The following is a 15943-nucleotide window of genomic DNA, read 5'->3' on the forward strand; positions in this document are numbered from 1 at the left end:
GAAGCTGAATTATGAATTGTGAAATAAATACAGTTGTTAAAAATGTTAAACATATATAAATATGTTTATATTATATATAACATATATAAACATATATAAATAAATATGTTTATATATTTAATGTTTTCATTAAAACTAGAGGATTTACTGTCTTATATTTTGTCCTAGCCGTAGATGGTATTGTGACCAACTTTAGCAGGTTGTTAGTCATTGATTCTTTCTAGGAAAATGCTTCTAAGATCTAAAGTAGATTTTGTTATCCAAAAGTTATGTTCAACTTTGTTAATTAAACTTTTTGGATTAGAGATATTTCAACTGGTCAACTGAATAAAGTCAGCATTAAATACATGTAAATTAAGTATAGTTTTACTGTTTTTGCTTTCTAGCTTCCTGAGAAAATAGATGGATAATAATTTAAATATGGAAAAATATTATTTCTAAATCTTCTGCTGTAGCCAAACACAAGATTTACTAATTCTTTCCAGACAGATTTATGTGCCATTCTTTTGCAGTCTCTGTCTCTCAGAATTGCCTCCTTGGTTCTCTTTTTTTCAAGTATTTAAACTATGAACAGAGGCTTTTATAAATTTCCTTAGGTTAAAATAGAATGGCCCTATTTTGTTGTGGTGATCAGAGTAAATTGAAGATCCGTAGGTAGAGAGGTGAGCCTCTCTAGAATGAATATTGCTTATCAACTTTGTTGCTATCACAATAATAATATTTAGTAAGTACTTAGCTGATAAATCCTTTATTGAGCACTTTGTATGCATTGTCTTTATTAATCTTCACCATAAGCCTGTGAAGACACTACTGTTATTACCAGCGACCAAATTTGTGATCTTAATATGTTGTAGAGATTCCATAAACTAATGTAAATATTTACACCATCAGTACTTTTTAGCTTTTCTTTCACCTCCTGTCTGCCCACATACTAACTTTACATGTAAAGTGTTTTAAATAAACACCTCTACTAACTGAGCTTTTACTCCTCTTAAGGTTCCTGTGTAAAGCTCCTGGGAAACAAAAGCTGTCCTGGTACATATGTTATCTTCCTAGACTCTGTAAAATGCAACTCTTTAGAAAGAACTGCTTGGATCAGTGCTCCAGTTAAGTAATGACCAACAATTACTGGATCAAATCTCTCTGAGAGTTTGGAATATTTAATGAATCAACCACAGATGAGGCAGCAGGATAAATGAATAAGAGAAGCAAAAATCTATGCTATCTGCTTACTGAATGTACCTCCCATAGAAGGAGGATGGATTCCAGAATTTGGACACGTGGTGGGAAAATTACTGAGGAGTCCCTTCGTGGGGTGTCAGAGAACGGTGCTGTTTTTTTCCAGGGTTCTTTGGGGTTGGTTGAGAGGAACGATAATAGTGAAGATTATTGTTCAGTTTCTGTAAGTGTGGTCTCTGTGCTGCAGTGGAAAATGCAGCTCTTCACTTTCTCTTACCTCCTGACCTAACTCGCTTTCTTCCCCACTAGGAAAATGTTGACTATGTTCTGGCTAAGAGGCATGGCCTCGCGGGGACAGCAGTGTGCCAGAGAGTTCTGTGTAGGAGGCGCACTTCAGGCCAATTTATGCAGGCAGCAGGTCATTCTAGGGCTGTAGGCCAGAATGCTGTGCGTCCTCTGGCTTGGAGACATGGAACTACTTGGAGCTGAGCTACCGTGCTGTATTAGTAGATATTTCCTGCCCCCACAAACACTTGAGGAGCACAGCTCCCTGGAGATGTCTGTGTCTCGTCCCTCACAGCTGGCTTTTTCACAGAGGCCAGACAGTAACTTAGCCATTCTGGCTGCAATTCAGGATTACCAAAACCCACTTCTTCTAGCCTGCCTTTTGATTTAGTATTGAGAAACAACAGTCACAGGAAAGCAATATCTGGGAAGAGGAATGCCTCCACCCAATGAGGCTTGCTCTGCGTGAGGGGTTCATTGCACCCCTGCCGGGCAGATGTATGCCTTAGCAGCTAAACACCTGGGGACACCTGTGGGTTCTCTGTAGGTTTGGTTGCAAAGTTATAGAGTCACGTTTGATCTCAATGCAATTTCCTAAATTACTAATTACATATAACTGACTGCTCACCTGCTAATCTGCAGTTGCTTTTTGGCATGCTGTTGGCCTGTTAAAAATAATGAACCTCTGTTTCACAGTATACAGTTTATGTGATGGGGACCTGATTAAGAAAGTATTTTCAAGCATTTTAAGTCATGGGAAATGTTATTAGAGATTAGTCAAGATAAAACACAGATAAATCCGCATTCGTTCAAAAATGGGTTGTGGGTTATTCTCAGAATTCACCGCTCTTTGCCCTTCTCTGTACTCCGCTGTTTGGTGTCTTTGTTCCAAGAAATTCAGAGCACCTGTCATACCACATTTTAAAAGAGGAAGCTAAAGAAAAATGAGACTTATTTAGAAGAGAGCTGAGTTTACTCTGCAAATAGTTTTCTGATGGCTCTTTTACTAACAAACTGCTTTCCTCATATTTTCCTCGTGTTTTTGGCCATCTGATTGGGCACGTCAATATGGGATAGTTTCATTATTAAACTAATGCGTTCTTATAAAAGTGAACCTTGTCTCATCTTAAACAGAATGAAGCCCCTTTGATCAGTCACAGATATATTTTGCCCAGTCATCTAAGATGCAGTTGAAGTAGGTGTCACTTGTTACCTTCATGGTATTGGGAAGCTAGACACTTGCCAGGTCTGCCAGCTGCAGGGGTTCAACACTGATGACCTTTATAGGACTCGGAGATTTTGTTTGGGTTTGTGTCCGCAGTAATTCATAACTTTTTTTTTTTAAATCAAACATTGTGCTAAAAATTTCTTTTTATGCCTTTTTAGCTACTTGGCTGCTGGTGTGTTCCTTTGTTTTCCGAAATTTGCAGTAGCTGTCAGTCTAGTGCTGAGTTCTGCTCTCAGTAGTATACCGAATTGTGCAATTCTTGCTTGGCCCAGTTTGGGACAGGCATCCTTCCCAGAACCTAGTTGGCTTCTCAAAGGTTAAACGCTTTTGGCAATAACTGCAAATATGACTGAATAAAACCGTAAAAACTGAAAACCTCAAGAACAGGGGGAAAAAGAATTATTTCTGGCAGTGAACTACATGGATGCAGAGGACTCCTCCTTTTTAAAGTTTCTTTCTCTTGTAAGTCCTCTTAGTTTGATAATTCTTATAATCCTCTCTTTGCTTCAAATAAAACCAACACATTCCTGCCTTTTATGATTCTTGATTCCCCTAGGAGTGGTGGGAGTGGCAGTGGTAGAAACTATAACAGCTATTTCTTCTTAGTTTAACCTTTGCATTACCGCAACTCACAAAGAAACTACTCTTTCTCGAACACAACTTAAAGAAAAATGTTTATGGCAAGAAATAAAAATCAGATTATTGGGGGCTGGCCTCATGGTGTAGTGGTTAAGTCCAAAGCACTCTGCTTTGGCAGCCTGGGTTCCCAGGTTCAGATCTTGGGTGCAGACCTACACCACTTGTCAAGCCATGTTGTGGCGGTGACCCACATGCAAAATAGAGGAAGATTGGCACAGATGTTAGCTTAGAGCTGATTTTCCTCAAGGAAAAAAAAAAGAGGAAGATTGGCAACAGATGTTAGCTCAGAGTGAATCTTCCTTACCAAAAAAAAATCAGATTATTAAGTTGATTTGATAGAATTTAGAAATCCATTTTTTTGTTTCTTTTTTGTTGTTGTCATATCTGAGTATTTCTCTACTTACAAAGTATAGAAAATGAATGTGTTTCTGATAGATGTCTCTGTAAATACATCTTGTTTAATATCACTTTAATCTCTAAAATGCATTTTGGTTTATGGCTTCTTCAGGTGCCTGTTAATAAATTTTTTTTTTCACAGTAGCCAAAAGTGCTTTTGTAGTAAATTATGTAGGACCTATGTTTTAAGAGGATGTCTGTTTTTTGTAAGTTTTAATATTTACATAAAGAGCTTATTCTTTTGAGACCTCTGTCATTACCGTACATTTTACCACTGGAGTTCCCATGTCATCTCTACATTGCTCTTCTTCGTGTGACTATGGACTTTACCTTTTATGCTGTAAATTTACAGATTTGTTTCTTTGATTGAGACATCGTCACTCTCTTGGTTGCCTACCCTCTTATGTCTATTTCAACAGTGTGACTGGTAGTTTATCAGTTCCCCAACTCATAAACTTTGCTCTTACTTGTTGAAGGTTAACATTTACTATCAACTCTTCATTAAAACTGAAATTCAGAATCATCTTTTGAAAGGAAAAAGAAAGTGAATCAAGGCTAAAAACAGATCAGCAGGACAAATCAGCAGAAAGCTGTGGATTTATAAATGATCTTCCCCCAAGGCAGATGAACCAAGTGTTAGAAGTGGCCCACTCCTGCAGTGGCAGCATAGCATGTGGATTAGAGCATGGACTGTGGAGGGGTGCACATGGGTTCTGACCCCAGGCCAACTACTTACTGCCTCCATGACTTTGGGCAAATTTCCTAAATTTTCTCTGTCTGTCTCTGTATTGGTAAAATGAGGATAATACTGGTACTTCTTAGGAATATAATCAGAATTAAATGAATTAATATTTGTAAAAAGCATAAAACAGAAGTTAGTGCAACATTAGTTTTTCAAATAAATAGTTTTTTAAAAAATAGAAGAATGATACAAACATCTCCTCTCCTAAGATAATACATTTCTTAATTCTGAAAACAGCAAATAAATATTTTTCCTGTGTTAACACTAGGCTTCCCATTCTATGTAAAACAACCATTCACACCTATTATAGAAATCAGTTATATTATAGAAGACAGGATAGAAAAGGAGTGTTTGATCTATGTAGAGCTAAGAATCTTTTTTTATTTTCTTTTTCTTTGTTTACTGAAAATACGACAAATTAATTTGTTGATCTTGTTGGCTAAAAGCAGGAGTTTGGAGAGATTCTATTCCTGGCTTAGGGCTTCTAGTTTCTTTCTTTTTTTTTTTTTGGTGGGGGGAAGATTAGCTAACATCCTGAGCTAACATCCGCCACCTATCCTTCTCTTTTTGCTGAGGAAGATTGGCTCTGAGCTAACATCTGTGCTCATCTTCCTTTACTTTTTATGTGGGATGCCTGCCACAGTGTGGCTTGATAAGCAGTGCGTAGGTCTGTGCCTGGGATCTGAACCAGTGAACCCCAGGTCACCGAAGTGGAGTGTGCAAACTTAATCACCACGCCACTGTGCTGGCCCAGGGCTTCTAATTTCTGTAGGACAACTGTCGCTATTGTCTAAGATCTGGAAGAGATTTTCATTCTCAAATGAATATATCCTATGAGCAGAAATGAGTTGTTTAGTTTAGAATGCCACTCGTGTCCCTCTTCGTCCTGAAGGCTGTTGATTTCACATCAATCACGTTCAGTCTCCCCCTCCTGATTACTTGCTAGTTTCTTCTTCTTTTCTATATGTGCGCATGGCCAGACTCCCTTGTTTTGAATGCAAGACTTTTTATTTCATTCTGCTACCAAATCTTGTTAATGCCTCCTCTTCTTCGTTTCACTGACTGATTTGCCACACTTGTCTGTCTGCCTCTGCACTTGCTCAGCCACGTACTCCCCTATCTCCAGCTAACTACAAGACTTGATTTGGAGGTGTCTTCATCACTCCAAACTCTTGAGGTCTAAAAATGAACTCATCTCTCTCTCATCACTTTAACTAAGAAAAGCCACATACTGAAAGAAGACAATCATATTTAATGAAGGACTGGTATCTTGAATATATGAAGAACTTCTACAAATCAATAAGAGTAAAAGAGGTAACTCAATAGAAAAGTGAGGGAAAAGCCTGAACACCCTAAACATCTGTTTCAAAGAAGAGGAAACGTGAATGGCCAGCAAACTTTAAAAGATGTCTAAACTTATTAGTAAACAAGTAAATGCAAAGTGAAAATACCATGAGATGCCATTTCACACTCAACTACTTAGCATACATGAAAGCATGACAGTTTCAAAGCTTGGTGAGGAGTGGAGCAATGAGCATTCTCATACTCAGTGGATTAAATTTTGAAGCAGTCACTTTGGAAACAAATTTGGTATTACCTAATAAGATTAAACATGCATGTCCTATGGCTCAACAATTCTACTGCTAGTTATTTAACATGTGTGCTGTAGAAGACCTGCACAAAACTGTTTCAGACAGTAATGTTTGGAATATCAGAAATGCTGCAAATGACCAAAATATTCATAAATAGGATAGATAAATAAATTATATATCTATCCAATCAATGGAATACTATACACCTGGAAAATAAGTGAACCATAGCTACATGAATCACCAATGGTAAATCCGAAACACATACTGTTGAGCAAAAAATGCTGCTCACAGGAATTCATGTGGTTTTGTTTCCTTTTTGAGAGATTATGTAGGAATGTTTACACATTCACTGTTGTAAAAGGTACAAGCAAGGGAAAGATCCACTCAACATTCAAGACAGTAATTATATCTTGGGAGAGGAAGATGTACTTAGGAAGGAACCATAGGAGACTTCAAAGATATTATAACCCTCTATTTCTAAGGCTGGGTGGGACAACCATCCTTTCCCCTTTAAAATTGATAGATCCATTACATATAGTTCTATGTATGATGTATCTTATGATTAGTACATAAAGAACCTAATGCTCAATAACTATTCTTAGGCTTTTAAGAATATCCAGTTAAAGTTTCTTCAGTGTCAAGTGAATTTTTGTAGATTCCCCCTCTCGGTCTTGAAATGTAAGCATTCCACAGCAGAAGTTAGAGTCAGAAGTGTTAGAATCAGTTAATATGACTTTGTGTTTGGAGGCATATTGAATAGAACTGGCTTTCTGCCAATAAATCACTATTTTCTTAATAATAATAAAGCTAATTCTTTATATCATTTGAAATATTTTACAAATCCTGATGATAATATAATGCTAGAAAAGCTCAACTGAACAGAGACATATAAGAGAGATAGTAGGCTAAACATTTATAGAAAGAGTGTAGAAGAGAGACAGACACTCTCTAGAAACCCAGAACTTTCGATGGCTATAGACTTGGATTCATGTAGTTGATTTCAGTGTTCTCCTAATATGGTTAGATACTACTAAAAACGTTAGGGGAAGATGGAGAGAAACCTGCAGACTCTTATAACTCCATGATGTTTTTCCATTTGCTCCAAAGACCATTGTATGTGAGAGTGGGCTTGGCGCTGAGAAGAATGGAGGGAACGATTGGTGTGTTCTTTTAGTCTATAATTCTACAAGCAACTCTGGAGTTTCCCTTTTGAGTTCTTTTCTGACCCTCCCTCCTTTTTGCCATCTGGCATGTAGAGTACAACCTTGTATTTCCACATTTTCCCCTTTTACCAAGTTAGAGACTGTCTACAAATTTAGAGACTACCAAAAAACAGGAGGATGTTCAAGGAGTTGGGGAGTTTATGATGGGATAGTCACACAGTCTGCTGAAACTCCATCAAAGGCACTCAGTTTTAAAGCGAAATACAGAAACACAAAGGGCATGTGACAGTGGGATGGTGGTGGGGATCGTTCTATATTGTTGCTGTTATTGGAAGTAGAACCCCGCATTAAAACCTGCATTGTACAAAATACAAAACAAACAAAAAACAACCCAGAAATAATCCTGGTGAAAACCCACAAATATTTCTGAAATTGGACAGGTATAACATTGGTCTTAAATATTTTATTACACGTGTTAAAGTCCTCCAGAAATAGAAATTTTCTTCAATTGTTCCTCTCACTTGCCCCAAAATTCTAAAGGAAAGAAGGTTAGAATATGGCTTACTAAATTTATTAGATTGTAATCTGTCTGATCTCTCATGGTTTTATGTCAGTTCATGAAGTTTGGTGAACATTGTTTTTTAGAGAAGCATCATTAAAGATGTGTCAGAAAATAATAGAAAAGTAAAGTACTTTGCCACACAGGCAGTGGGAAAGCAACATTACTGTGTCATTATTCATATTTGCTAAGGTACAAATCTCCTGTTAAAAATAGGCAGAAGAACTATTCCAGAAACAATGGTTCGATCCAGCCAGAGAGTCTCATTGCTTTTCTTTAATTCTGTGAAATCAAAAAAAAATCTGAGACCATGAAACTGAGTCAATTTTATTGGAAAGTAAACATGTTGATTCCAATTTAACTATTGAATCAGTTATTCAATAATATACTGAATATATCAGATTTAATTTTTTTTCCCCAATTTTAGAACAGGTTGGTGGAACAGTTGAAGCAAATTTCTGTTTTTGAAGGACTTTAATGTCATGGAATTATTTTAGCCTATGTAATAGAGAAAAATAGGATATAGGGAAGATGGATAAGAGGCATAGAAAAGTGGAACCTAGGACCAGGGACCATTACACAGTGTATGAGAGTAATAATCTAACCCACATGCACACACACATGAATACACAACTGCAATCTTTTTTTTTTCCAAATGCAGTATCTACTTCTGAAGATCACTCATGTAGAATTTGACTTAAGTTTCTTTTTAAGCTTCCAGCGCACAAAAGACTTTTAGGACTACATGTCATTGGGTTCTGGGTTACTTAATTATTTTGATCAATTCTTATTAGTCTATTGATGATTTATATATTTTCTGTTCCTCCTTCTTCTCACTCTGCGGTCTCTTCCCAACTGAAAATGAAGACTGCTGTGTCCACTGCATCCTGGCCTGCTTGTTCTGTGAATTCCTGACCCTCTGCAATATTGTCCTGGGACAAGCTTCCTGTGGCATCTGCACCTCAGAAGCCTGCTGCTGTTGCTGCGGAGATGAAATGGGGGATGACTGTAACTGCCCTTGTGACATGGACTGTGGCATCATGGATGCCTGTTGTGAATCATCAGACTGTTTGGAAATCTGTATGGAATGCTGTGGAATTTGTTTTCCTTCATAAATATTTATCTTTTGTGTTAAAACTGGAGAGTGTTTAAAACTTTTTCTTTTAAGGGGGAAGAAAAGCACATGGTAAGATTCTCCTGAAGTAACCTAGTATTTGCACTGTCAACTCATTCTTTTAAGTAATCCCTGAAAGCTTTTTTTCCTCTAACCAAATCTACATGGTTTAATATGTGAAATTTTAACTACTTTTAAACTTCTTAATAGGTTACAATGACTGAGGGACATTTTGACCAAAAAAAACAATGCTAAATGTCTCCTCCCTTTCATATGTATTTCTGTTTCTTTTAACCATTCTCAAGAGCCCCTTGCTCAAAATATATTATTTCTCAGTGGGTATTTAAACCAGACAATTTATGTTTGATGTTTATCTATTAATGGTTCAAAGTAAGCATTCTTCACTCTGAAGTAAACTTTGAGAAACAAACTCACACAGCAGTTGGGCACCAGTGTTGGTCTCCATGCTCCCTTCTCCACTGTGTCCACTTGTTCAAGAACGAGAAACTCAAAAGGCTATAGGAATGCACAGAAAAGAATAGCTAATGTCTACTGGAATATTCAGAAGGCTTCAAGGAGAATGTGTATTTGAAGAGTCCTCTTAGGATGAGTGATTCATTGCTGCTTGAGTGAATTAGATTAAGGACCAAGTTTTAGGTGGACCGCCTGAACTGTGTGTGCCCTTAAGCAATTAAAAGAAAAACGCCTTAAGTATGTATTTTCTTTAGTTGCAGGAATACAGCTTTTTTTAACTATAAAAGTATGCATTTTCTTACACATAATTTAAATGCTAATAAAGTCTTTGATAAAAACATAATGCCTCATTAAAATAGCTATATTTTGTAAAGAATGTGGAATACTTTTGACAAATTGCATTTAAATTAGAAGATTTTTATGTTAAAATCCCAGTATTCTGATTTTGATTTATTCATATGCTTTCTCTGGTTTTTTGAGAGCTTTAAGTCTTTTTCGGGGGGCGGGGGGGGGGGAGAAGATGTTGTTTGTTTTGGTTTGTTTCTTAACCAATGTTATATTTTATAAGCACAGTTAATCTTAGATGCAAATTATTCTCTCCAAAGTAGTGGGCATCTTGACATCCACTGCTGTGACCAAATTTTACTATTGCAATTTTACGTTAAATTAAGTCAATATGGGAGGTTATAAAGATCCTTAAGTGTAAAGAAACAAGTCAATTAGAAGACTGTGTACATAGTTGTTGACACCTCGACACTGTGTGGCACAGATGAAAGGAGGAATAAATTTTCTATGTCCTCTCCTACTAAGTTTGATCTCCCCAGAATTGTACTTTGGTCTGATTTAATGTAACTCCTTGTAGAAATTTTGAAAGTATACTTTTGGATTAAAAGTTATTTTCAGTTCTTCGGTTGAATATCAAATTGATAGTAAAAACAAATGCATATTTTTAGAAAGCTTTTAGCAAACCCAGCCTTTCAAGAGGTTTTAAACTTAAAGCATGGGAATGTCACCTATGATTTTTCCTTTAAGATGAAACCTGGTTTCTACTTATGTCATTAGTTAAAGGGCTTTAAAAAGAAGTTAGCAAATTCTTGACTCCCCGTTTAGTGCTATTTATATACACACACACACACACACACACACACCTTTAAATTGTCGGGGTTAAATAGAATTCTAGTAAACAACTGTCTTTCTCTTCCTTGTCTAAAGAGTGTCTTTCATTTGTTACATCAAATATAAGAACATCTTTGTAGTATTTCATAGTAACCAGAATCTGAATATTTACATATACCCTAAGTTAACTTATGCGTATATATTAGGATGTAAGAGTGTCATCTGTGTATTGACATATAAAGCCTTCTAATGACCTGGAATCATTAAAATATGTCATGTTTTATCCTGAAAAATTTTTCAACCAAATGGCTGGTCTAATATTTAAATATATTCCGCTACTATTTGCGATGAAAATATTAGCACATTCAAAATAATGTTGCTCTGTAACAGAGAACATTATTCGATAGCAGAACTTTGTTTTCATATTTATAGTCATAGTACTTTTTCTGTATTGTCTACGCCACAGTCATTCCATAAAGTACCTTGTATGATTTAAAAAGTAAACGAAAAAAACAAAAGTAGGTAAATGTGAAAATAGTTTAGTGTATTTTAGGATTTCTATAGGTAAAATGTTTTGTTCAATTATATGGCCATCACGACTGCTATAGTTTACAGTTAGAGATTTGGTCTCTTTTTAAATGTGGAAACTTAATCTTAAATATTTTTAAACTGGACCTGTATTATCCTGAATACATTATTTTGAAATAAAAAAATGACTTCTCTGTTGTGCTTTAGCATATTTTCTATCTAATTGATATATTAGTTGTCATTTGAACAAATTCAACTATAATTTAAAACTAAGGCTTTTCTTTGTCTTGTTACATCCCCTTCTGAAGATTTCGTAGTTGCTTTATTTAAATCACTCATGGCTAGAGGTGAACTATGTAAGATTCACATCAGTTTATACTGCAAATCATAGGCGATATATGATTTCAAAACATAGTGTTCTTTAAAAAATTCACAATAGGTCAAAATGCAAGCTTTGTACTTCTTTTTTAGTAAGTTGTTTCTATTTATTTACTTCGCAATTATCTCTCAACTTGTGAAAACTAAGGTAATTTTTTTAGTATATATGTTGAGATTAAACACTAAAGACCTATGATATTAGATTTAATGAAGTTCACCCAAAAATAAATCAGAAGTATTTTCGTCTAAGCTTCTTAGTGGCACAGTTTTTAAGTAGTAGGAGATGTTTTACAATTGGTATTTAACAATAACAAAAAAATCACTTGATTTAAGAGAAGGGTTTTTATTTAGGAATATAATAATTTTACTTTTGTACTCTTACAGTCTATCGACTATATCCATTTTCCTCACCTGACGTAGTCAGTGCTTCTCTGAACAGTTCAAGGAGTAACCAAGGCAACCTTATGTAATAACTTTCCATTCTTCATCCATACCTAGTCTACCAGTGCCATAGATTCTAATGTTATAAACGTCAAAGTCACTGCCTAACATAAATAAGACTCAAGTCCAGAGTCTCTGTGGCTTGCATTCTTGAATTCCAGTTTAAATGCTTAGATTGACCCAACCACCTAATGAATAAGTTTATTAATAAGATGATTTTTCAAATTATTCAAGACCTTTCTGCCCTTCCCAATTCCTTGTGATTTGTAGGCCTGTAGGTTTAGTACATCTAATCTGACGGGCAAGATAAAATTTCATGAAATGCTACAATATCCATTTTTGTTTTTCCTTTATACTCATGTAGTAAAGCATACCATGTTTGTCTTAAATGGGCTAATTTATATTTTTTAATCAAGAATTTATACCACAAGGGAGTCCCTTTAACCCCTCATCTCCATGTCCCCTTATAACCAATCAATTTACAGCGATTGGTTTTCTCTAGGCCCATCAAGGGAGTCCTACAAGCCTCAGGTAATTCAACCTAGGGAAGAAGTTTGGCACCTCCCATGAGAAAACTGTTAGTTCCAGCAGTGAGGCTACTAATATTTACTTGCTTATTTAAGATTACTTTTAGAGATTTTAGTTAAAGTGGAAGGGGTTGTAGAAACATTATAATTCAGCCCTAATGTATCCCCCACATGATTTTTGCAAAAACTCTCAGTGGTGACTATAGCCACCATATATTTTCACATTGCAAAATTCCCAGAGAACAATGGCTGCTCCCTCTGCTGTAAAGGACTGTGAATGAAAATATCCTATCAATATAAATGACCAAATTTTAATGAAGTCAATAGGCAATCTGGAGGTGAAAAGGATTATAAGCAAAAGATTATAAGCAAAACCACAGCCAGGCCCTACCTGGAAGTAAGATCTCTAGGCAAGCAGAAATCTGCTCCACCCCATTCTTCACCAAACTGGGACAATAGGGTGACATTTTCCAGTGAGGCTACAAACTACAGCTCCTAAGCTGCCAAACGTCAACATGAGTAGTTTCCTGCCTTCCATCTGAACTGGGGCTACTAGTTTGAGTCCCATTGTTTGTTTGTTCGTTATTTATGTCCTCGATCCCTCACCTTCGTGCTCGCTAACCGAGAATCTTGAATTTAGTTGTGAGGTGACCGTGAAGAAATCACTTCAGAGAACCATCCTTTGACACATTACCAACATGGGGTATAGCTAGATGTGTTAAAGACAAAGCAGAGCCCTGCAATTAAGTGTTCCCTTCCAGGCAAGCCTTTGTGTGAGGTTCAGTTGCGAATGTAATTATTAGGAAAATAGTAAAAAGCAAATTCAAACAAATTCTAAGTTTAGCTTGAAAAATTGAAAAGGTTCTTAAATTCCGTCTGATGCATAAAGCGGTAGAAGCAAAGGAATTACGTTCCAAAGCCAAGAAAGAGGGTGTACAAAAGCAGCTGATCCACTTGACATAGTTCATAGCCTTTTGCAAAGGAATAAAAGCCTGTTGAGCAGGGAACCAAAAGATCTCATTATAGGATGAAGCCAAGCCATATTAAAGCTTGTGCACTAGTAACTATGTCTAAAAACAGCCTGCTGTTTTATATTGAACCAATACATTTCTTAACTTGGTAGGTTGCAGTGTAAAGATGTACAGAGCCTGTCTGCTGGATGCTATGCCAATTACAGACGTGGCGGAGTGGTGTCAAACACCTACAAATAGTTAGGATCTCAAGCAATCTTAGGGTGAAACAAAAGAAGTTTTAAAATGTCATCTCAAAACGTAGAAAGCACGGTTCGTCATGTGCGTCTGACTCTTAGAGTCTTAAAGCACCTTTATTATATAATTTAACGTGGACGTCATATGACCCCTCAATCAGAATGCACAATTCTTTCAAGGACATGAATAGTGCCTGGGAGATAAGGAGGATATCTTTTAAAAGTAACACCTTCAGATGACAAGGCATCTCTGATCAGCTCTGCAGGAACTGCGTTTTATTGGTATTGAGGAGAAGGAGGAGGGAAATACCCATGAATATATTTTATATTAGATTTTGTTAGATCATCAGAAAGAATAATTGGGCATATTTACACAATTACCTTTTAGTAAACTATTATGCCAGCTTAACTATTACATATTCTGGTAAAAGTACATTAAATAGCAATCCAAAAGCAATTTGGCTGCTGAGGACATTATTTTTTTTATCTAATTATTCACAAATTAATGAATAAAATTAAATTCCAATCACTGAAGAAAATGAAGCAATGATGAGAATCAGAACTACAGATTAGTTAAAGCAAAGATATGCAATGCATAACAGAATTAAAGCATTTCTTTTATTCAAACTCGGTGCTTAAAAAAGAACAAATCCATCATCTTGAAATTTGACTTGTAGCTTGACATTAAAAATAATATGAGTAGAATTTTCAGTGGGGTAAGCACAAAACTAGTTCAAGTTGTGTCACTCTCAATTACCGTACTCAGGTGGTGTGCCCATTAAAATTCCCACTTGTGGGTTCCGCTCACTATGCAAATTAGGTCATTACCTGGAGAATTTAATTGGTTATGACACTGGGAGTAGGACTTTTCCTTTCAAAATAAACCCACTTACACACATTTTCACTAGAAATTTGATTGTTATATATACTTTGCATTGTTTTGTGCTGTAAATATTTACTAAAATTAGACTGTCTTTGCTTACTTATTTCTTACAGATAATTTGAAGTGGATCCAAATGACTTTGTGAATATGGTTTTATTTGTTTGTCTATAAGACTAGTTATAGTTAGAAGAAATCTTTTGTAAGTCATATTGCTTATCAAAATATTATTTAAATAATCTTTGTATCTTTCAAACCACCCATCACATGTGAATACATTTCCTCTAAAGATTTTCATCATTTAATAGTATACATTTTCTCTTTCATCATAGTTCTAAATATTTAATTTGAGGGGCTTCTTCCATTTTTCTCCTTTTTTGTGACTTTAAAAACATGTACAGTTAAAGAGTTAACCTGCCCTCTTGGACGTATAATATATATGATATTGCTGAGGAGCCATGTCTAACACATGCAAGGTCCTTATAGTCACTGATAAGACGGGGTGAGGACATTAAGTTGTTTGTCAGAATTAGTTCCAGAGACACTTTGTCCAAGAACCATGAGACAACTGAATTTAAAGAGAACAAACAATAAATCAGTGTGAAAAGTGCAGCTCTCCATACACCTACCATCTGTTTTCATTGATTATGGTGAATAACTGGAAAAAACCTGAGTTTATAGCAACTGTAACAAGAATATTGATAATGGCCTGAAGAATGCACACTGAAATTACAGCGTGGTTTAGTGGCTATAATATTAAACTGGGCATCCAAGAATTTAGTTCCTAGACATTGACTCTACCAGCAGTTCCCAGAGTGAACTTGAAGTAGGAACAAGATTGCTGTAAGTATTAATGATATAATCTCTGGGAAGCACTAACAGTTTCTTGAAACAGAGAGCTATGAAGTCTAAATTTTTATTACCCTACCAAGTTGTACAACAAGCCAAGATTTTATCACTAGGTTATCTGGACCTGAAGAGAGTATTTTTCTTTTAATGCAAAAAAGAATATTCTAAAATTAAGAGAAAAAATAATTCCAAGGATGATAGAAGAAATACTACAAATTCATAACTGGACCATCAGGCAGGATTTTTAACATCTGTAACTATGGGAAATTTCCCATAGAATATCAAATATGGATCCAAGTCTCTGACATTCATTTTTCTATGATATTTCTAATTGTGCCCGGAGGATAAGAAGGAGTTGGCGCATCCAATAAATATAATCATTTACATGCACGGAGCTCCCTTTGAAGTTAATAGGACCTATGGAAAGGGGAGTTATGCACCACGAAAACGAAGTTGAATGTGAATCTAGTTCTTTCTTTTTAACATGCAGTGGTATTGCCAATACATTTGGACTTTCTTACTGCTTATCTCTTCTTTGTGTGTGATGTTTAAGTTGGAGTTGAGTGAAGTGCTCCATGTGTAGAGGAAAGATAGCCAAAAAGAAAGGATGTGATGATTGGCAAGCATATACTCAGGGACCAGCTTT

At 35.8% G+C, this 15943-nt stretch overlaps 1 protein-coding gene across 3 annotated transcripts in view; it reads left to right on the top strand.

The window, feature by feature from the left end:
* MDFIC (MyoD family inhibitor domain containing) overlaps nt 1-11213 on the top strand; it is an 89145-nt gene extending 77932 nt beyond the window's left edge. For all 3 annotated transcript variants that reach the window (XM_046669933.1, XM_046669935.1, XM_046669934.1), the window contains exon 5: nt 8651-11213. In XM_046669933.1, coding sequence (XP_046525889.1) covers nt 8651-8898 — 248 coding nt within the window. In that variant the 3' untranslated portion in view covers nt 8899-11213. The remainder of the gene's footprint in view (nt 1-8650) is intronic.
* Nucleotides 11214-15943: the final 4730 nt, after the last annotated feature.

This window comes from Equus quagga, chromosome 8 (assembly GCF_021613505.1).
Source record: "Equus quagga isolate Etosha38 chromosome 8, UCLA_HA_Equagga_1.0, whole genome shotgun sequence".
NCBI lineage: Eukaryota > Metazoa > Chordata > Mammalia > Perissodactyla > Equidae > Equus > Equus quagga.